The following is a 23,096-nucleotide window of genomic DNA, read 5'->3' as shown; positions in this document are numbered from 1 at the left end:
GTTGGAGCCAAAGACTTAAATTTTCAAAGTCACCTCTTACTTAAGGGTACCTTATTGTCTCATCTCTCTCATCAACTTGGCTCCATCTGGGTCATCAGACTCACCCATTCCTAGCAAAGTTTGCCCAGAATTTCATCATCATCTTGCTGAGATTGATCTCCTCTTTTGAGGTACCACCTGTGAGGAATAAGAATAATCTTTTTGATTCAGTTCATGGTTCATGAGCTAATGAGCACAGTATCATTCAAGAGCTTATTAAAAGAGTGAAGTTTGGACTTTTACACCAAAGCTGTAGAATCAAATTTTTCATTGCTAGAGGATTGTGCTTAGCTGGTGTATACTTTCTGTTTGAGAATAACTGATCTACCACAGAGCAGGCATGCAGTACATTCTGTTGTGATCATCCATGTACAATTCTAGTCTACTTGACATGGAAATGCCACAGATGAAGAATTCTGTGGATCACAAGGTCAATGGGATTGCTGTGCCTTGTATCTTTTCTTATTCCCCATAACCCACAATTAGATATGAAGTGGATCACAGTCATGAATTATAGCAACTACTGAAAGTTGAGCTATTGAAGACATTCTGAAAGGTTTTCTTTAAATGTTATATTATTAATTACAATATAGTTAAAATAGCATGTAGACAGGTATGCCTACAGGCAGATTGATGCACATGACATCTGACTCACAGTCAGAAATAGCTTGACCTCATCCTCATTCACATTATGAATGGGGAACGAAGCATCAGTGGCATTCTTGTTTTCAAATGGGACACTCAGGTGACCCATTTCTCTTGGTGCATTACTGATCAGGATCTTGATGCAGAATATTGCTGGCTTCCCAGGAGTATGTCTTTTGTATGCTGGAGTGGGAGAAAATCTGGAAACCTGAGAGTTGAGCTCATCCCTGTCCCACTGAGTTGAGAAATGAACATCAAGAGAGGAGGAGAAATTTGTTCGAGGCCACAGAAGCCTTGGAACCCACAGCTCCTAGCTGCAAGCTCAAAGGCAGTAAGACACCATTACCTCTTAAAATTGGAGCACCAAAGACAGAGTAGATTTCGTCTCCATGATCTCCTACCACCGTACTTGGTTTCATTTTTGATGAGAAGCTTGGGCGATATTGAAACTCGTACATGTATGTGCGGGCTCCAGCATCTGAGAAAACACAGATTCACATACCATTCAAATTGCCAGACACAAACTCGGACGGTATCAAGGCCTTGATAATGCAGGAGACCTCTGAGCATCAGTCCAAACAGAGAAACAAGTCAACAAAAGCTTCCTGATGTGCTTAGCACTGTGCAGTTAGCAGAAGGAAATAGTGATGCTCATGTGAGGGAAAGGATTTATGAACACACTGCACCCAGTAAGCACACTGATTGTTCATCGACAACCTACTAATGTTCATCGATTTCAAGATCTGCACCTTGCTGGGTGTCCTCCGTTCAGACCTGTTTTAAGCATACTTGGTGGTTTTTTCCCCCACCTATTCAGAGAAATGTGAGGCCCTTCCAAGATATTCCTAAATGCAAATACACGCAAACTTGGAGCACTGGTCACTTTTGTCTCAGGAGTACAATGTTGGACAAGGCTGTCCTTCATAAATAAGAGAATAACAGCTTCCTCAGACAAATCAAATCTTATGAAGCTCACCACTCTAAAACTTCTTATTTAAGCACAAAGATAGAGATGGATAACATGAGACAAACGACAACACAAAAGTCAATGATACGGAACAGAGAACAATATTCAGAATATCTAGATGACTGTGGTGATGAACAGAGTTGATGATGAAGAGTTACCTTGGTAGTAGTGTCTGTTCACAATAGTAAAATCCTAGCTAAGCCAGCATCCTAGACCAGAGCATCTACATGTTAGAGGATCTGAAACACCAGAGATGAAGGGTGTGATAAAATCGTAAAGGGGCTTCAATACAATAGCACTGTCAGTGATGGCTCATTCAGATAGAAAATTCCTAAGGAAACATGTCTTGATCAGTATTTATCAAGAATCAATTTAATGTCATTGTATGTAATATTCCACCCAACAATACATACTATTTTCAAGCACTCACAGAACATTCTCTAGGACAGATCCTATGTGATACTCAGCTAATACAAGAAGGCTGGATTTGGAGAAGGCATCCTTTCTGATCACAATGGCTTGAAATCAGACATGAATGCCAGGAACAATTTTAGACAACTGACAGACTCTTGGAAAGAAACATGGTCCTGAGCCACTAATATGTCTGTAATGAAACTAAGTGAAACAGGGATGGAAGGTTGCTCACTGGGGAAGAGCTTGCCACACAAATGTGAGCATGAGTATCTGGATACCCGATATGCATGTCAATATAGCCTGCCTGTGGCATTATAGACCGGTGTAATCCTAGCATGCTGGAGGCATAGATGCGGATCTCTGGAGCACTCTGACTAGTTAGACCAGCTCAACTATCGAGTTGTGAGTTCAAGCTAGAGGACCAATTTCAGGATACAAGGTAGAGAGCAACAGAGGTCTGGTATTCTCTCTCTCTCTCTCTCTCTCTCTCTCTCTCTCTCTCTCTCTCTCTCTCTGTCTCTCTCTCTCTGTCTCTCTCTTACACACACACACACACACACACACACACACACACACATACACCCCTTAAAGAACAAAGTAAGCCAAAGGATAGCAGAGAGAAGAAATAATCATGATTGAAAAAAGCAAGGAACTGTAGAACTGACTCAGCAGTTAGGTGTACTGGCTTCTCCTTTAGAGGGCCTGGATTCAATTCTCAGCATCCAATTCTCAGCTCCCACATGGAGCCTCAAAACAACCATGGACCCTAGGCACACACACAGCGCACCGGCATGCATGAAGACAAAACTCTAACATAAAACTAACTAAATAAGTTTTTTTAGTGAGTTCTGAAACTACAAGAAAAGGTAAGAGTCAAGAAAATCAAGTTTCGTTTTTCTTTTTCTTTTTTAAGAAAAGCCAAACTAACAAACTTAGTTGAACTAAGAAAAAGAGAAAATGTACACAAAGGAAAGACTTGGTGTTCTACAAGATGCCAGGGAAGTAAAGCGGAGTCTAAGAGACTACGACAGACTCTTTTATATACAGAATATCAATAACCTAAGAAAAACATACTATGTTGTCCATCCAATATAGTCTCCCATGAATGAAGTGAGGACTTGAGAGTTGGCTTAGTAGAAAGGAGGAATAATGTTCTTTCTCAGGATCTGAGTCATCAACACACACATGGGGCAGCTCCAAATGATTCCATACAGTCTTCTGACCGTTGTACATGCACATGTATGTGCGCGCATGCACACACACACACACACACACACAGAGAGAGAGAGAGAGAGAAAGAGAGAGAGAGAGAAAGAGAGAGAGAGAAAGAGACACACACAGAGACACACAGACACACAGACACACACACACACTACAAATAGATCAAATCAGTGATAACATTAACCTCCTCTCAGTGAACACTCCATGTTCTGATGACGTCCCAGATGAGTCACCCTAATCTCTTAGAGAAAAAAGTGGTATCAGTCCAAATATTCTCCTTAAATTTCTTTAAAAAATCAAGGAAATAGGAATAGTTCCAGGGAAGCATTACCTTCAAAATACAATAATAGAAACATTATAAGAAAAATGGATTATACTTTCTATAAGTATACATGCAGAAGCACTCAAGAACATGCTAGTAAGTGAAGTGTAAGGGCAGATCTAATCCAGCTTCATGCAGTAATATTTATCACTGAGATATGAAAAGAGAGTCATTACAGACTGGTGTACAGAAACCAGGTGGCCATCTTAATTAAGACCACCCTGGTCTACACAGTGAGTTCTGGGCCAGCCTACGTAGTAAGGCCCTGTCTAAAAAGTAAAAACAAAAGAGAGAAAATATCCACATTACACAAAGTGTCCTGCCAATTTTGTGCAATTCCTATCAAAATTCCAGTATCGATATTCACAGATATAGAAAAAATATTTCTAAATTCATATGAAATCACATTGCTGAGAGTAAGTGTGGACACACACACAAATGTACACATTTGTGCACGTACTAAAGGCAATCATGAGTAATAAGAAAAATGCTTAATGTCTTATCCAGTATTTCATGATGTACTAAAACTCACATAATTAGAATAATAAATTGCAAAAACAACAATAAAATGTAGACACAATGACCATTCGAACCCTAAATGGAGCCCAAAATGAACTCAAGGTAATTGTGATTAGAATATGGCACAACTTTTCATTTCATGAGAGAAAATTGTGTTTGATGTATCTTTCACCTAGAATAAGCATAGTGTATATGATGGGGTCCCCATCGTTGCTGTACATTCCAAAAACAAAGAACACACAATTAGAAAAAGAAAGTCACTTTAATAATCACTGTTCAGAAAAGTGGATTGCCACATGCAGACGTGTTAACTGGACACTTATTTTGCATGGCTTATAAAAGAAAAAAATAGAAAATTGGATTATAAGTTTAATTCACAATGGAAAACTAAGGCAACTATAAGAAAACATAGAGAGAAAAAACCTGTATGGCATTGGTTAGAACATGGCTCTCTTGGCTTGCTCCCCAAAGTGGAGACAACCCAGGCAAAAACTGTAAAATAAAATAGATATCCCATTGCAAAAATTATTCACAGGAGGGAAAAATAATGAATAATCCTTGTCTGAGTATGTGCATGCATAAGTATGTGTGTGTGTGTGTGTGCATGCATGTGTGTGTGTGCATGAGTGTGTGTGTGAGTGTTTGCGCACACACATATGTGCAAGGTGGGACATATTTTCAAATGATACATGCCATAGAGAATCACTTTGCGAAGTATCTCAAGAATCTGAAGAATTCAACAGCAAGAAAAAAAGCAACAAACAACCCATTTATTTGGGTAAGGATCCAGAGCAGAGTAGGGGATGAGAGGCACACCTATGATTGTAACACTTGGGGCACGAAGGCAGGAGGATGCCTTGGATTTGTCTAAATAGAGAGACCTTATCTCACAAGTGAAAAAAAATAGTAAGGACCTGAGCATACATTTTTTAAAAGAGGGATAATAGTAAAAATGGACGAGAGATCAATAAAACAATTAACATCTATGATCATTGATATACTGCGAATTAGAACCACACTGAGCAGTCAATGTATTTTATGAAAAGGTATTAGCAACAAATAGTGTTGGCAAGGATGAAGAAACAAGGAAAGTCACTTACACAATATGTGTGGTACGAAACACGAGGACAGTGCTTAAAAGTGTGTTAAAATGGAATCGTCATGTCAGAGATTAATCCCAGTTCTGGCATTTACACCCCAGATTTGAAACCACCATGCTGGAAATATATCTGATCCGTGATTACACCACTCGCCGAAGTCAGGCTACGGATTTTACTGTGTACCACTAATAGATGAGTACACAAAGACAGTGTGTCATAGTGTCGATGGGATCAGGCATGCCTTTAAAAAGGAAGATGCACAGTCATTGTGACAAAACATATAAAGATGGAGAATTATGTGTTAAGTGGAGTAAGTCAGATCTACATGGACAAGTATAGACATTACTATGCACATGTGATCTACAAGAAAGAGCACAAAACATCAAAGAAGAAAGGGTCAGTGTGTAGATTGTCATGAAATCACAATCATTCTGTTCACCTTTAACCTTTTTTATTAGAGTTGTCTATTTGTCTTTTGTATTGGGCTGGGCAGACTACGTTGCAAGTGTGGTCATAGAGCAACCATGTGAGTCTCAGGGACTGAACCCAGGTCATCAGGCTTGGCAGCAAGAACCTTTATCTGCTGAACCATCTCACTCACTCCCCGTTTCAGTTTTGAGTTACATTCTCCAATATGGTAAACACTGAGGATAAAGAGTATTTAAAAATGTTGAGAGGAAATGTTTTCATGAAATACAAAATTTGCTGTGGTAGTGAATTTATAGTAATTGTTTTGCATTGACTCATAAACTGCAATTCAGTATTTATATTATTTACATGATTAAACATTTTTATTATTGTATTACACACACACACACACACACACACACACACACACATATGTAGGGATGGATGGATGTAGCTGTCAGTACTACTTCATAGGCTCCTTCTCTGCCTCTCTCCTCATTATAGTACTGCGTTCATCCCTTTTCTTCTCACACACAACTGGAGAAACTGAAGTAGCAGCAGGAAATTCACACAGCTACTTTAAATCATGGGTGCAAATAGAAAATTTAAACCTCCTAGGAGGGCTGGATAGATGGCTCAGTGGTTAAAAGGACTTTTTTCTCTTCTAGAGGATCCAGGTTTGGTTCCCATGACTTTTTCTGGCGTCTGGTAAAACCAGCATAAACAGGACATATACATGGAGATAGATAGAGAGAGAGAGAGAGAGACTTGGACATGAATATATTATGTAAATATGTATCAATTATTAATCCCCAGTAATGATCAACATCATTAATTAATACCAGCACTGACATTAGCTATCATTAATTAATATTAATTAATAATGATTAGTATTATGGCAATATTAATTATTGCCTGTGGATATTTATTAATATCAATTATTATCAGTTGCTACTAATTAACATTAATTAATTTCAATGTATCAATAATATATAATATACATGTTAATAAATTATAATAATATCATTATAAATAAAATATAAAATTAAATCTTTAAAAAATTCCCCCAGAAAGTTAGAGTTGCAATTGGATAATCAAAAGCTGGGCGTGAAGGAGGGCTCCACAAATGGCAACTCTGGAGGTCCTCATCCCTGGGGTGAGCTTATTATCCCAAGATTCACACCCATGCCCAGCACTTGGTCACATAGGAACGATGTGACAGCCCTCAGCCTGAACACAGTGGCACATTAAGATGGACGGAAGCTTGGGGGCTGGGGATTTAGCTCAGCGGTAGAGCGCTTGCCTAGCAAGCGCAAGGCCCTGGGTTCGATCCCCAGCTCCGAAAAGAAAAAAAAAAAAAAGAAAAAAAAAAGATGGACGGAAGCTGGCCAAGAACACAGGGAGTGTCTACATTCCTACCCTACAAGGGTCTTCTCCCTCATCAACCTCCTTGGTCATAAACAGCCTTCCTGATGCTGCACCTCTGCCCTCTGTTAATGCTCTAAAACTTGTTCTGACCTCAATCTCCTCTAAAACCCCGTTCAGTAATTGGCCTCTAAACCCGTACACCAGCCTAACTTCCTATAAGGAACCTGTGACAGATGCTCTTGATGACACTTGTTCCTGTTCACATCCTGGCTCCTGTTCATTTCCACCATCTGTCACTCTATAACCAGGGGCTCTTTGTCTGGTTACTACACACTGTTCTGCTCACCCACACAGCAGCCCAGCAGAAATAGCCACCATTTGGATCAGGTTTACCCTAACGGTAAGGGGTCACTGGTAGATTAAATACTCTACTCGGTCACTACTCAGGTGCGATCGCCTGCTGGTTTCCCAGCCCTCCCCAGCCCCAGGTCTAGTGAATATAGGCTTAACTAGGTACCAGCCTCTGTGCCTTCCTCTGTCACTGCCTCCTGTACCAACTCATATTTTCTGGGATCAACTCCCTTTACTCCGTTGCATTTCAATGAGATCCACAGACAATATTGGCACAAATCAAAGAGGACAATATCAAGATGCTTGATGTTGGCAGTTGCACATTTGCAAATGTTTGGGTATAAGCCAGTCACAGAGCAAAGGGGTAAAATAAGTGTCCTTTTGTCTAATCTTAGGGGCTTACCTCTATGTCCACGGGAGACAATCACTGATGGGACACCGAAGATCACATCCCCAATCAATTCCAGAAGTTGGTCTTTATTTCTGTCTGGGTCATCTGTGTGTCTTAAATACTTCTCAACGGCCACTGGAATTGCTTCTTCAGGAAGGTTCTAGAATGAATGATAAAAGTGACAACATGACTTGTAGGACTCCTCTGGCTCATTCATTGACTATAAATCTCTTGAGTCCTGAACAAATCCTGCATAGTGATGTGGGAACATCAGATAAGAGAGAACAGAGAGAACACTTCATTCTTTTCCTGACATTCTGTAGGTTAATAACTTGGGGCGAGTTCTCAGCTTTTCTTTGATTTACAGCCAGTTGCCATAGTCCCCAGGGTGCTTACAAGAAGAAAAGAAGACTTCTTCAAGAGCGATGTGGCTGTCATCGGGTCCAATTTCATATCAGAGGGTGGATAGTTCATCATCTATTTAAAAACATGGTTAGTATTTATTTTAAAATAGTCATTATCAGTCACAGACCAAACAGGCAAACTACAGCAAAGCAAATACAGATATTAGTTTGGTAATGGCTACTTCGGAGCTTTAAAACAATTGGGGAAACAGATTTACTGATACAGAAATCTAGTCATGAAATGTGATACTCTAAATATGTGTGTTGATCAGACCATGGGGCACAACGACCCTCAAAGCAGAGAGGAAACAAAACCTCACAGATGTGAGAAAGAGAAAGCAAACGCCATCCATTTCATTCTTTGCTATCTACAAAACCCTTCTGCAGTGAGAGCTGTGGAACTCTCAGCCTGTCTCAGTCCTATACAGAGACTTGGCCTAATTCCAGCATAGCTACTAGCACCTGAAAGCCACATGAAGAAAGATACTGGCCTCTCTACAATGACTGTGCTGGAAGTTTGCTGTGTTCAGAAATTAATCTCTAGCTAAGACATGGTATAGGTAGACAGTCACCAACACCTGCTCTAGACAGACTACAGAATACTTGGAGTTAGCCTCACCTCTCTGCCTATGGCAACCTCACATCCAACCAAAGGCCCAAACGCTTGAGAATAAATATGGTTCCTCTTTTAGTAACCTCTCTAAAATGTAAATACACAGGGCGGCGATTCTTCTCCATCGTGGTGTCCTTACTTCATCTTGACCTTCTGTCACAAAGTGTTTCTCCTGCAGAAGAGTTTTGAATAAGAAATCTAATGTCTAGCTATTGAGACTCTCCACTCACTCCACAGTTCCTCTCCAAGCTTCTCCAGCCTTGAAATACCTGGGACTTGAGTCCAAGTCATGTTTGAGCTTCTTCCTCTTGCTTCCCTACTACTGAATGAAACCAGCTTTACTCTTGAACCTAATGTCTGGCTTTTGTTATTATCTTTGTAAAGAAAAATCCCTTCTTTCCCTTTAACAGGGCATTCTAACTCATGATGGAGTGTCTTTGAATCTTTCAGTGATATGAAATGAGAACATATGTGGAGATTTATGGCAAATGTGTCCAAGTTCGTGGTGGAAGCTGTGCTTCCCATCAGACTCCTCTGAACTTCCAGCCCTTTCCCATTTAGAGACGCCCATGTTTGTCTGATTGCCTGGATCTTATTTTTGTAGGCCTTCTCAGCCTGCACATTCTGAGCACCTAAGTTTAATGGAGTGACAAGCTGTTCATAGAGATAAGATTCCCAGGACTGGACCATCCAGGCTTAAAGGTTAGTCAGGCAGAAAATGTCCCCCTGGAAGTATGTGTGACAAGAGACAGATGCCCTAGGCACAAGCAGAGGTCCAGGAAGAACGTGTTGGAGGAGTAACGGGTAGGGGATGGTCTTATCAAAGAGATCTGTTCATGCTCACTGTTGGCAGAATCCAGCCAAACTCTTGCTTGTTGATTCCCACGATGTAGGGCACAGTGTTGAAGTCCTTCTCAGCCAGGATCTCCTCAGGCATCTTTGGCAGCACCACTCCATCAAGCACAGTGGGAACAAACGGATAGCTCTGAGGAAGAGAACAATATCGTGTCAGGGATAAGCCATCTCCCTTTCTGATCTTCTAAGCAAGAAGACAAAATAGACACTGTGGCTTGGGTAAGGGCTGTGGGACTTAGGGTACTAAGAAGGAGATAAGAGTGTCTGTGCCCCTAAGGCCTGATTTCGGGTACCTCAGTAGTAAGTGGAGGCTAACAAGGAAGAAGAGGGGCTCTTAGCTGAAATTAAGTGTATATTATTGTAGAATATGGAGTTACATCTGTAGTAGATTATACTGTTTAGGGTGATTCTTTCCATTCCTGATAGTAATACTTGTGAGGTTGACACAAATTCTGCATCAGTGACTCCTGAGCCACTGCTGCTAGAGACTTACTGAGCGAGGCTCCTGGGAAGCTGCTCCCAACATTCTCGTCCTCCTCCTATTATATGTGGGTTCCAGTTTTAAAAACGTGTGTAATATAATAAATTTATTACAAGTAACCAACATGTAAAACTTATTTATAATAAAACTCCAGATTAATAGGATTTGGCATTTCCCCAACAATGGATAACGTAAGAATAAATTTCCCTGGGCTCAGATTCACAATCATGAAGGCTATGAATCTTTAAAAGTCTGTGACTTTTAAATGCATTGTCTCATGAATCCACTAATTTACCTAATTTCCAATCTCTTCCTGTTGTTTTTTACACACTAAAGGTATCACATGACTACTCTTCAGCATGGTTCCTGGAGAGCCAGTCAATTCTCTTTTTCTTTGGGGTGTAGTGTCATGTTGAGTCCTCAACACTGACTTCAAGGTCAAAGGCACCAGAGCTCAGGCCTGGCAGAAGCCCATTTATCACTCTGGTTTTCTCCCCAAGGTGACAGATCAGCATCACTATGTTCTAGCGCATCTTAAGCAGAGGAATATGTTAAAGTATACGAACATTGAGAAGTGGTAGTAAATAGCCCACTGGTGGATACATGTGATTAGCGATGATGAGACAAGAAGTTAAAGCTCGACTGCAAATGGGATGCTATCTCCACAGACTCCCACTTGGCTCCCAACTCTCACTGCCACCCCTCCCAACCAATTTAATTCTAATCCATAGAAAACATATGTCATTACATCTTTTTTTTATTCTGCTACTTGCCTCCCCTACTAGAAGAGAAGTCTCCAAAATAGCAGAAGATTATATGCACCTCACCGCCATGTTCCAGCTGGTAAATCAGCTCCAGACACAAAGTGAGTCCTTAGTAAATCATTCTTAGGTGACTGAGAGAGTCCCATTTTACTCTTTAAGGAAGTTCTGGGATCCACGAAGAATTAAACACAGAGGACAGAGGATAGCTGGTGCTAGCTGGGTATTAAACAGGCAGAAGGCAGGAGAAGAAGGCGATGGTAGACTTTCTTAGGTCATGGGAGAATGAAAGTCCAGGCTACTCCCTGAACAGCTCATCAACTGTTCCTTTGACAAAACCCTTAGTAGCATATCTGTAACATGATCGTGGAGCATTCTAGTGAAACCTGTCCCTGCAGGCTCCTTTTGGGAATGAGGAATAGGAATGAGAAGGGGAGACCAGGAGAAGGGGAGAAAGGGACGAATAAGCCCAGGGTACAGAGTTGTTGACCAGAGCTCTCTACAGAGTTGGGGGTAAGTTCAATTCCAGTCTACAATCCTTCTGCCTATGCTAACTGACAAGTGAATGAGTGATTTCTCCTCTCTTGGCCTCCACAGTTCACACACAGGGATAACCAGAACCCCACAAACAGAAGTCTTATTCATAGTCATTTGGAGGGAAAGCACTGTTAAAACTAAAGAGGAATCTAATCCGGAAGGCGGTAATCCTCACCTGCCTGGAGTCTCCGTGCAAATCCAGCGAAAAAAGATTCTGTGAAGATAAAACAGAGGTTGTGTTAGGAAGCCATCCTGGTGCAAAGTTGATTCTCTGAGTTGGGTTTAGGGTGTGAGTGCTCTTTTCTTTCTGATTCCTACAGTGTTCTCTGCCTATGTGCACTGTGTGTATGTGTGTGTGTTGGGGGGGTAGAGTCAGGGTCATTGGAGCTCTGGAAAGTCACCTTCTATGGGTACCTGTCCTTCTCTTCATCTTTCCACCTGAGTGTTCTCCTACAACCCCCCATGGTTTCTCTGCAGAAACAGTGAACACAATATGATTGTATGTGGGGCATACGGGGACTTGAAGGGAGATTGTGAGATGGACTGGGGCAGCCTGGAGTGGCAGGAGATAATACTTGCCCAGCCCTCACTTGCCTCTTCCTTATTCTGATGTCATAAGTCTAGGTAACTACAGGTGCCATGGGGCTATACCTCCAAATATGAGTAACAGCTCAAAAATACCTACAAGATAGCATAGAGTTTATGCCAAATGCATTAATAACATTTGGAGAAAATTGGCTTCCAAAGAGATGCCATATAGATCTTTAGTGTTGCTGTTTCCAGCCTTTCAGGGAACAAAACCCCTGCATAGAGAAGTCAGCCAGAAATAATAGTCAACGCAGGGATAGAGAATGGCAAATGCTAAGCATGATCTCAGTTCCTGGATAGCTATATCCTGAGCCCTCTCTGCTCCTGAATGCCTTAGGTCTTAGTTACTGGAAGGCTCAGTCACAACGCATACCTGAAGCGAATGCTCTAGTCTTGTGTTTGAAAACTCCAATAACCATGCTCACTGAAATTTTCTAGTGCACACATTTCTGTGTTTCATATTTACCTTGTTCAGTGTGATTACAAAGGGAAGAGTTATCACATCCCTACATCTTCTGTTTTTCAGACATGTGTCCTGTGGGGTTCCTTATGATGACCAACTGCCAAAAGCATCAGTCAGCCCTCAAATGTCACCTCTGAGTAAGATCTCTTGGATAGCTGTAATGATGTGACTCCTCTCTTGCTGCCAGTACCCTGGACTACTCGCCGCTGACCCTACATATCCTGGGGGGTTGGACATGAAGTGGTGTGGAGTCAAAACAGTGGAAAATGCTGCAGCAAGCTCATTTGAACACTGCTGCAAGCTCCTTTAATAGCCTCCACCTGCGCTCCATTGTTCCCAAGAAAGTGTCTCTTCTGAACAGCAATTTCCAATTGGCTGGCATTGTCTGTGCCAGCAATCCTTGGTTTCTGCAGCAGTCCTCAATTAGCTTCTCCTGCTGGAGGTGCTTTTGTGGCTGCACGGCCCCCAGCATTTACATAGTGGTGGTCCTACCATTCCTGCTACACTCTCTGTATTCGCCATATACTTAACCCATTTAATATATATCTGTTTTTCTCTTTGAACTATTTTGGTAAACAGAAACTATTCAGTCTATTCTGAATCTCCTACCCTGACACCATGCTCCCTCAAATTATCTTCATTGGATTTATGGAATTGGGCAATATACAAACTGTTGATGGGCTGGAAAGATATTGACAACTGTTTAAAGTATTGGGTAAAAAGTTACAGATACTGACTGAATGATTCATAGATTGCGGGCAAATTGAAAGTGACAAGTTATGATATATCTATATAGATCAATGTACTCTCTTACATGAATTGGATGGAAGGATGGATCTATGGAAGATAAGAAATGGTCAGGCAGTTAATTGTCTTTGAATCTGTAGAAGTAGTCTCTGGAAACATGAAAAAGTAGGTAGTAACTTATAATTTAGGTAGCTTCTACATCAGCCAAGTGAAACTTGATTAATGAAAAAACAACACTGATGGTTTTTCATTATAAGAGAGAGAAACAATCTCAGTAATACAGAAGGCAGCCACTGTTGCCAAAAGGCAAAAGAATGCCCTGAATAGTTTCTCCAAAACAGCAGAAGAGATGAGGTGAAGAAGTCTGAGGTAAAATACAAGGTTGTGGAGCACTGGGACAGGCCAACCAACTTCACCTACCAATTTTAGTGTGGTCTCCAAGAGCTCTTCCTCTGTCTTCTGGCGAAGGCAGTGAACCATGGCAGCTGAAGTTGTGCTTTTACAACCAGATACAACAGCAATTTTCTTCAACAGATCACAGGCCACAGCAAAGGTCAAGAGTAGTATTTATACCTCTGTAAATACAGCCTAGAGTTCTATTCAATCCTCACTTTCTACTGATGGTATACGGTTGCCCCAGATTCTCAATATGAACAAGTAGGTGTGGGTTCTGAGCTCCTCAGAGTGTTGCCTTTGTTGGTTATTGGAATTTGATACAGACTATTTAAATATTTGCATCTTTATAATTTGTAGAAGCAGGTGGGTCTTGCTGAGTTCTAGGCCAGCCTGGTCTATAGAGTGAATTCTAGGGCAGCCAGGGTTACATAGTGAGACCCTCTCTTAAAACAGAAAACTAATTTATTAAGTGGGCATAATATTGTGCATGTGAATGTGTTAAGAGAAGCCATGTCTGGTAAGAAAAAAGAACCAAGAGTTCTACTTCTGGTGTAGAGCTATTTCCTCCATGCTCTGGCCAAGTGTCTTTTGCCACCCACATATGAATTGTATCTTTTATATGAAGAAAAATAACATGTGATGTTTTCAGCTGACACACCAAAACTTGTACTCAGTGGTCAAGTGTCTAAGGAACATGATTCATGCAAAATCACTTCAGAACATGCACTGCTTGACCCAAAACAGGCTAAAGCAATTGAAAATGTCAGCTGTGTCCCATAACAAGAGAGATTTGTGAGGAGAGAAGACAAAAGGGCATAGAAACTGCCCAGAGTAGAATTTACCTCAGCCAAGGGCCTGGTGTTCTTCTTGACCAGGCCTGCAGTGAGGGCCACGCCACTTTCGGAAATGGCCTTGTGAAAGAGATTCTTGGCCAAGGGAGACAACACCTGTCAGAGATAAGTAGAGGAGTCTTTATGCTCACAGTGACTCATGGGATTCTGTGGGACCAGCATTGGGACCACCTTAATGACCAGTGTGAAGCTTCCCCACTTGGTTCTGCTGGCTCCTGGCCACTGCAGGATTGCCTCGGTGGCTCTACAGGGCAGCCAGCAACAAATTTTACCTGATCCTGTAGCTGAACTTCATTTGGACAGCCCTCTGGAAACACTCATAGACAACTTCCAAAGAGAGTCAGAAGAAGGAAAAACTGATAGGAAGTCCATTTCAACAGACAGGGGTTCACACACAGAGTACCAAGGCAGAGAAAGCAGATTACCAAGCAAATAGTAACCGCAAACAGGCAGGCATAGCTACCCTTGTAGCTGATGAAGTATATTTTAAACCAATGCTAATTATAAGAGATAGGGAACACTACATATTAATAAAGGAAGAAGAATTCATCTAGAAGGTACCACAATTAAAAGCAAACATTTGGAGCCTCTTAATTTCATAAGACAATCACTAAGGGACATAAAAGGCTACCTAGGATAGGATATCAGAGGACTTCAATATGCAGCCCTCGTATTTGGAAACGTCTTCCAAACTAAAAATAAGCAAAGAAATCTCAGAGCTAAAATATATCATGAATCAACTGGACTTAAGTGATTTATACAAAATATGTCACCCTATACATAGGGAATACAAAAGCTTCTCAACTGCAAATGGAAACTTGTCCAAAACTATCATATCACAGTCCACAAATAAAATATTAAAAAGTACTAAGAAATTGAAATTATTCCTTGTTTCTAATAAGATCTCAACGAAATAAAAGTAGAATCAATAACAAGTATTTGAATAATCTCATCTTAAGCATATTATAATATCAATATGCATGTAAACACGTTAAAATTAATTAAATTTGTCCTTCAAGCCATTCGAATTTATCACCAGGTGTAAGTAATATATGGAGGAAATTAAAGTTATTAGATTGTAAGCCTGAAATCAATGTGTCATATGAACAACATTGGAACCCAGGAACTAAAAAAGAAAATGAACTGTGATGGCTTTTGTATAAATTAGGAAATTCTTAATAATATTTAGTTATCTCATCAAGGGGATAGCATGAAACAGACCTTGGACTTTTATCCTAGAACTAAACGATTTAAGTTATTGAACAAAATAATCTGTGAGAAAGTATCCAGAATAATCATGTGTTGAAGTATCCAAATAGTTCTCCATTTGCAAAAGCTAAAGCTAGATTTTAGGTTTCCTGTAGGGTCAGAGTGGAAGACAGAAGCTCTAACTCTATATAATTGTTATATAAGGGAAAATCATGGCAGAATAAAGCTAAAATTCAAAAATTGGAAAAGGCTATGCAACATAAGTAAATAAGAGTCCCAGGGACACACATACACCACAATGGAGAGGAGAGAGAATGGAAGGCAGGTCTACAGGAGAGAGATAGTAGATACATGCGGGGATGGATAAAAGCTGTGAAAACACTACAGTAATACATGTCCAATTGTCCTCCTTGGATTTATCTGCATCTTTCCTTATCTCTGAGGAAAACAAGACCATTTTCCTCGAAATATTCAGCCACAAGTTTGAAAATTATGGTAATATGTCTGCACTCTGATCAGTTCTCAGGAGGCTGGACGGTCACTGAGGACTCCCAGAAGTTTCCATCGATTCCCACAGTGTCTTCTACTCCTTGTCTCTACCCCAACTTGATTCCTCATATCACCAGAGTGTGTTTGAGACTGCTCCCTCTTGAGCCTCTACCCATCCTTCCTCACACTCATCTCTCCATTCCCCCCTAGACCCTCAGTCCCAGACACTGCTGCCCTTTTCTTTTGGTTCTTTTTTTCGGAGCTGGGGACCGAACCCAGGGCCTTGTGCTTCCTAGGTAAGCGCTCTACCACTGAGCTATAATCCCCAGCCCCACTGCTGCCCTTTTTATTGGGGTTTCAGAGCCACAAGGCCAATTAAGATGACTCACTGACAGCTCTGAGAGCTCTAGTTCCCTCAATGTGTAGGTCTCGCTTGAAACAGTGATGCCTGATCTACCTTACACCCTTCCCCTTTACAATCTGCAACTTATTTCAACACTTCTCTCCCCTCTTCCAAAATGAATTATATGTTAACACAACGAGCAAAGAGAAAAAGAACTCAACTAATTGAGAAGAGAAATAATATATAGCAGTTGCTTTTTATTCTGGGGCATAAAAGTGCCTCTTAGAAGTCAAGGAAGCCAAACTAGATAAGATGGATGAAGCAAAGAAGTGCAGGTTGACAGGAACCGGATGTAGATCTCTCCTGAGAGACACAGCCAGAATATAGCAAATACAGAGGTGAATGCCAGCAGCAAACCACTGAACTGAGAACCGGACCCCCGTTGAAGGATTCAGAGAAAGGACTGAAAGAGCTTGGAGGAGCTTGAGACCCCATATGAACAACAATACCAACAAACCAGAGCTTCCAGGGACTAAGCCACTACATAAAGACTATACATGGACTGACCCTGGACTCTGACCTCATAGGTAGCAATGAATAACCTAGTAAGGGCACCAGTGGAAGGGGAAGCCCTTGGTCCTGCCAAGGCTGGACCCCCAGTGAATGTATTGTTGAGAGGAGGGCGGTAATGGGGGAAGGATGGGGAGGGGAACACCCATAGAGAAGGGGAGAGGGAGGGGCTAAGGGGATGTTGGCCTGGAAACTGGGAAAGGGAATAACATTCGAAATGTAAATAAGAAACAAACAATTTAATAAACATGGAGAAAAAAAAGTCAAGGAAGTTTTTAATCTTCCACTGTGTATTGCTGAGCAATGAAAGTTTCAACCTGAATCTAGGTATTGAAAGCGAAGTTCCCATGGCTGGGGTGTGTCTCGTCTCCAAGGGATTCTATCAGAAGATATCACACCTAAATAAGGTCTGGTGCCAGGGACACTTACAAGAACAGAGACACTTTCACCTCCTGCTGACTCTCCAAAGATGGTCACAGAGCCTGGGTCCCCTCCAAAGTTGTCAATGTTGTCCTGGACCCAGTGCAGTGCAGCCACCTGGTCCAAGTGACCCCAGTTGCCCCGGCTGTGTTCATCCCCTGTGCTGAATGAAAGCAGGGTGAAATTAGATATGGCATGGCTGGACTCTCAGAGCTAGCAGTAGGCTGGGGCTCTTAGTGAAGTAAGCTGTGCTCTACATTCCTAATACATGGCTTCACCTGCCTCTCGTCTCTAGCAATGTGCTCTCTGGGACTTAACACTTATCTTCCAGGAACTGTGAACTGTGAAGATAGCCTAAGAGCTAGTTAGTGCTCCTCTAGAAACAAGACAGTCAAAAATCTCCAACTTCTGAGAGTGTAGTCAGTTCACACTGCAAAGAATAATAAATGAGTGGGAAGAAGTTTTAGTATCAAGTAATGAAAGTTCTTTGAAAATAAAAATAAAACCAGCTTATTAAAGATGTAGGGATGGGGGCAGTGTGTGTGGGTGTGTGTGTGGGGGGTGGTACTTCAGACTGCAGGACCAAGAAAGGCCTCTTGGGAGCAGTGCTAGCTGTTTAATAGAGACTCGAGTATAATGAGCAGGTAGGCTTATGAATATCATAAGATGTTACTGCTTGTCATAAAAGTAGCAGTTACAAAACACTGGAGCCATGGAAACAAACATCCGAGTGTATCTAACAGCAGACACAGGCTCTCTCTGGCAAGGGATTCCACACATGTGTGGAAACCATTTGAAGAAGCATATTTGATTCAGCCCCTATCTCTTATAGCATTCTGACTACTCTGTAGAAAATTCATGCCTTAGAAGTAACGGGTTTATAAAAGCTGCTGGTTATAACAATAATCCAGTCCTAAACTGTAAGATTTTTATCAGTGTGGAAGCAGGGAGTAGATGATAAAAGTAGATGCGGTCAGTTTGTTTTGAAGGTGGAGCCAAAAGGACTTGCTCATTGGTTAGATATTGAATAGTGGAGTCCAAAATGCCCTCTAGGCTTCTACATCAAGCAATCAGGAGGTGGCATAGCCAGTACCAACAGTGAGATGCAGGAAAAGGAGGAAGGTTCTGTTCTTTTCCCTCTGCTCAGAACAGCAGAAGCATGGCGTAACTCAATCCACCTCCTACAACAATGTGCCCACTCTGCAAAAGGTGGTCTAGAGACAGCTATTATCTATGCCTTGAACCATAAAAGGAACAACTCATAAATCTGCTTAGAAGAAGTGCAAAGAAGTAGAGAATTAATGGATAAGCGAGATCCGCTAGTGGAAGAGCAGGATGCGTTCTGAAGGAGCCTGGCAGAGGTCTATAGATGCTTGCCATCACTAGAACTGAGTCCTGGCATCTTTGATCTGGCAGCTGTTACATTGGGATGTGCTCATGTGAAAGAATGATGGGGTACAAGAGTACTGCCCTTGGTGAGATTATAGCACCAGGGTTAGTTTCCTAGTGAGCCAGGAATAAAAACTGCAAGGCTTCCTCAGTTTCTCCCTCCAGCTTTGTGTCTCCTATGTGATCTCTTCTGCAAACTGAAGATTCCATTTTTGTCCCTCTAACAGGTTGATCTCAATATAAGAGCCCACACCAGACTCCAAACAGAAGGAAAAAAATGTATCTTGGATGATCAGCCTCTGAAATTCTTAACTCAATAAATAGTTTCCTTATAAATATCATAAGTATTGATCTGGTATTTTGATATATAATGAGAAAACAAATAGACTAATAAGAGTTCAAACTACCTGAAGAATCCCCAAATACCCAGACGGTATTGAATGACCACTACCACCACATTTTCATGAGTAGACAGGGCTAGTCCATCATAGGTGGATGCCCCACCTAACACTAGTCCACCTCCATGGATCCACACCATCACCTGGAGAAGGAAGCAACAACACAGATTACCAGAAAGCTCCTCAGAAGGACCATAGAAGTTGTACTGTTTGGTTACGTAAATCTAAGCTGACTCAAGTATGGCCTCACTGAAGCAGGGCTAGTACTGAACAAGGCTACAGCAGGCAAACTTTCCTACCCATTGCTGGGGCCTAGAATGTCGTCTTCGCCATTGTTTCTTCCTTTCTTCAAAGACTATGAATCCTGTCTGTACAGGCCTCCTTAAACAAAACATCATCACAGGAACATCTGAGGCCAACGTTGTCATGCTCACCCCAACACTCTACTCTCCTCATGCCTGGGCTTCATGTCAATGGCTCGTCTTCATCTTTCTCAGACTCCGTGTCTGACTGTGCATATGGTGATGCTGAGTACAACAGCAGGATGAAGGAACAAGTGATCCAGTGAGGAAATTCCCGTAGTCCCACCCTGAGCCTCTAGAGTAGACCCAGTAAAAGGCCTTTTCTCTTCCTCCTCTTCCTCCTCCTCCTCTTCCTCCTCTTCCTCCTCCTCCTCTTCCTCCTCTTCCTCCTCTTCCTCCTCCTCCTCTTCCTCCTCTTCCTCCTCTTCTCTCTCCTCCTCCTCCTCTTCCTCCTCTTCTCTCTCCTCCTCCTCCTCTTCCTCCTCTTCTCGCTCCTCCTCCTCCTCCTCTTCCTCCTCTTCTCTCTCCTCCTCCTCCTCCTCTTCCTCCTCTTCCTCCTCTTCCTCCTCCTCTTCCTCCTCCTCTTCCTCCTCCTCTTCCTCCTCCTCTTCCTCCTCCTCTTCCTCTTCCTCCTCCTCTTCCTCCTCTCTCCTCCTCCTCCCTCTCTCCACTTCTTCCTCCTCTTTTCTTTCTCTTTCTTTCTCTCTTTCTCTCTCTTTCTTTCTTTCTTTCTTTCTTTCTTTCTTTCTTTCTTCCTTCCTTCCTTCCCTCCCTCCCTCCCTCCCTTCTTTCTTTCTTTCTTTCTTCCTTCCTTTCTTTCCTTCTTTCCTTCCTTTCCTTTCCCTTCCTTCCTTCCCTCCCTCCCTCCCTCCCTCCTTTCTTTCTTTCTTTCTTTCTTTCTTTCTTTCTTTCTTTCTTTCTTTCTTACCTCTCTCTCTCCCCACCCCTCTCTTCCTCTCAGGTAAGACTTTGTTTTTTAAAGACAGAGTAAGCATAACTGGACCCATAGTTGCTATGTAGCCCATGCTGACATCAAAGTTGCTCAAATGCTTCTGCCTCAGTCTCTTCAGTGCTGAAGTTGCACATGTGAGCCAAAGGCTTCTCTAGAGTGGACTCTTCTTGGCTAGTCTTTTTTTCTGATGCAGATGACCCTCTGATCTATCTTGATATCTCCTATTTGTCCAGTAGGCTCAGGTAGTGATCAGAAGAAAGGAGAGGAATCAGTGACAGAGAAAAGGAAAGCTTCAGAGCCAGGGGGAACACCCTGCAGCTATTACAGGGCCAGCGGCATGCATCAGGACAGTTGGGGACAACACAGGTCTGTCAGAAGAATGGCAGAGTTGACAGCAGCATTAGAAGCACAGCAGTAACAGAGCCGGCAGGGGTTGCGACATTAGCAACCTCAGCAGAAGCATCGGTAGTAGCAAAATGCAATGGTAGATACCACCCTAGACATAGCAGCCTCAAATGTGACTATAGCAGAGAGAGGCAGGTGAAATGTCCCTGAGAATAGTGAGGACAGACACAGGGTAAATGGAGAAATCAAGAGGAGAGAGTGGACAGCTAAGGCTTGTGGACAAATAGGACTACAGAAGTCAAAGAAGAGATGCTACAGGTCTTGTCTTCTATAAGAGTTTAAGAGAGCTGCTGGGTATTATGGACCCCAGGCTTCAGCAACTCTTGTTCCTGAATGGGACAGTAGCAATAGCTGCTATCAGGACCTGGGGAATCCTGATATACAAGCCTCACATCTGTAATGCTTGACGTGCCGGGGAATCCTAACAGCTAACTAAATTGGAAGGTACAATGATAGTCCCTACCCAGAGAATGGAGTGTAGCCCAGAAGCTACTCTCTGGGGAAGAAGCCCCTGCCTTCTATAACTGTGACATTAGCAACTTCAGCAGAAGCATCAGCAGTAGCAAAATGCAATGGTCTATAACCTGTGTCATCATAGGGCTAATAACTCCAGTTCCAGGAGCATTCTCAACATCTGCAACCCAGCAGGATATCTGCCCCTAGCTGTGGGCTACTACCACGAATGCTCTCAGAAGCAAGCAGTTCTTTGTACTGACACACAATTCCTCGGGCCAAGGATGACCAGCAAATAACCATAGGTGACCAGTTTGCCTTCTATTTGTGTGAGAAAAATCAGGGAAGAATTAGATTTTATCTGTGAGGCCATCACCTCTAAACACCAGCTTCACACATGAGGAAACAAAGTCACAGGGGGTTAAAGAAGCTACTATGTAGTACTGCTTTGGAGACTCAGGGAATGAAGGCTACATCACAACAACATTCCCAGATTTTAGGGAACACAGAAGGCAAGTACCATTGCCTGAGGCTCCTGGGGAAAATCAAGGGAAAATGTCTTGTATGGTGGAGGGAAGCTCTGGGTCTCTGTATTGGTTCATTGCTGTGGTGCCCATGGCTCGAGTTGTTTTAGGCCCTTCTGTTTGTACGGAGGAGCCACATGGTGAAACTCAGAAGGCTAGAACAGTTCCATAACTTACCGGCAGTCTATCACGTTTTGTCAAGTCAGCAGGCGTGTAAATATTTAGGTAGAGACAGTCTTCAGAAAACTGGAGAGAAATGTTCTCTTCCCGGTTAGTTAGAAGGTCATTGACTATTTGCCCTGCCACGGGGTCTTGGGAGCACCTGTGAGAGGAGAGAGAGCACCCACGGTTCTATTCTACCAGATGCAAACTGGAAACATTACCTGGCATCAACTGTGTGCTGGGAGATAGAATCTTTTTTTTTTAACTTATTTTTTTATTTCATGTATGTAAGTACACTGTCGCTATCTTCAGACACACCAGAAGAGGGCATCAGATTTCATAACAGATGGTTGTGAGCCACCATGTGGTTGCTGGGATTCAAATTCAGGACCTCTGGAAGAGCAGCCAGTGCTCTTAACCGCTGAGCCATCTCTCCAGCCCGGGAGATATAATTCTTTAAGTTGCTATCATCCCCTGGGGACACTGGAATGGAGGCCATGGGAACTGCATCCTGAAGCTTCAGTCTCCTTGTTCTACAGCAAGTGGAGAACTTACTGTGTCTCCCTCTCCAGAGTCTTCTATCTTCTCTGGCCAAGAAGAACGTAGGCGCTTATATTGGTTTGCCCATGAAGATGACACTACTTGTACTGCCTAGACAGGACCCCATGTTCTGCTGAGCTTTGTCCAGTGAGCTAAATATATCGCTGACTGAGATTCTCTACCAGGTGAACATGGTCTAGTTCTGGGGGGACCACCATCACCACAGAAATGCTCTTAACCAGCAGACATTTCATCAGTAACCCAAGAGAACTGCTTTCCAATTCAGCTTCACCCACTGATAAACTGGGTCACCTTATTTCCTGACCTAGATCCCAATCTGCCAGGTCTCAATAAGGAGATAGCTATGTCCAAGAGCTTTGCAACCAACCCTGGCCTGCTAGGATTCTCTTATCAATTATTGAAGTAACCATTGTTGCTCTCATAAAAGATTCCAAAGGCCATTCGAGATTAGAGTGGGTAATGTTACTGATGTCTTCCA

General features: G+C 42.3%; 1 protein-coding gene across 2 annotated transcripts in view; it reads right to left on the bottom strand.

The window, feature by feature from the left end:
- Positions 1–23,096, bottom strand: part of Ces1e (carboxylesterase 1E) — a 29,629-nt gene that overhangs the window by 732 nt on the left and 5,801 nt on the right. The window contains 11 exon segments of one of the 2 annotated variants that reach the window (NM_031565.3): positions 105–177; positions 1,031–1,162; positions 7,758–7,905; positions 8,142–8,222; positions 9,607–9,747; positions 11,572–11,610; positions 13,615–13,719; positions 14,433–14,537; positions 17,482–17,635; positions 19,269–19,402; positions 22,073–22,217. In NM_031565.3, coding sequence (NP_113753.2) covers positions 105–177; positions 1,031–1,162; positions 7,758–7,905; positions 8,142–8,222; positions 9,607–9,747; positions 11,572–11,610; positions 13,615–13,719; positions 14,433–14,537; positions 17,482–17,635; positions 19,269–19,402; positions 22,073–22,217 — 1,257 coding nt within the window. 2 annotated transcript variants of the gene reach the window in all.

Source organism: Rattus norvegicus, chromosome 19 (genome assembly GCF_021556685.1).
Source record: "Rattus norvegicus strain SHRSP/BbbUtx chromosome 19, alternate assembly SHRSP_T2T, whole genome shotgun sequence".
Lineage (NCBI taxonomy): Eukaryota > Metazoa > Chordata > Mammalia > Rodentia > Muridae > Rattus > Rattus norvegicus.
This window is presented reverse-complemented; position numbering and strand designations above follow the sequence as displayed.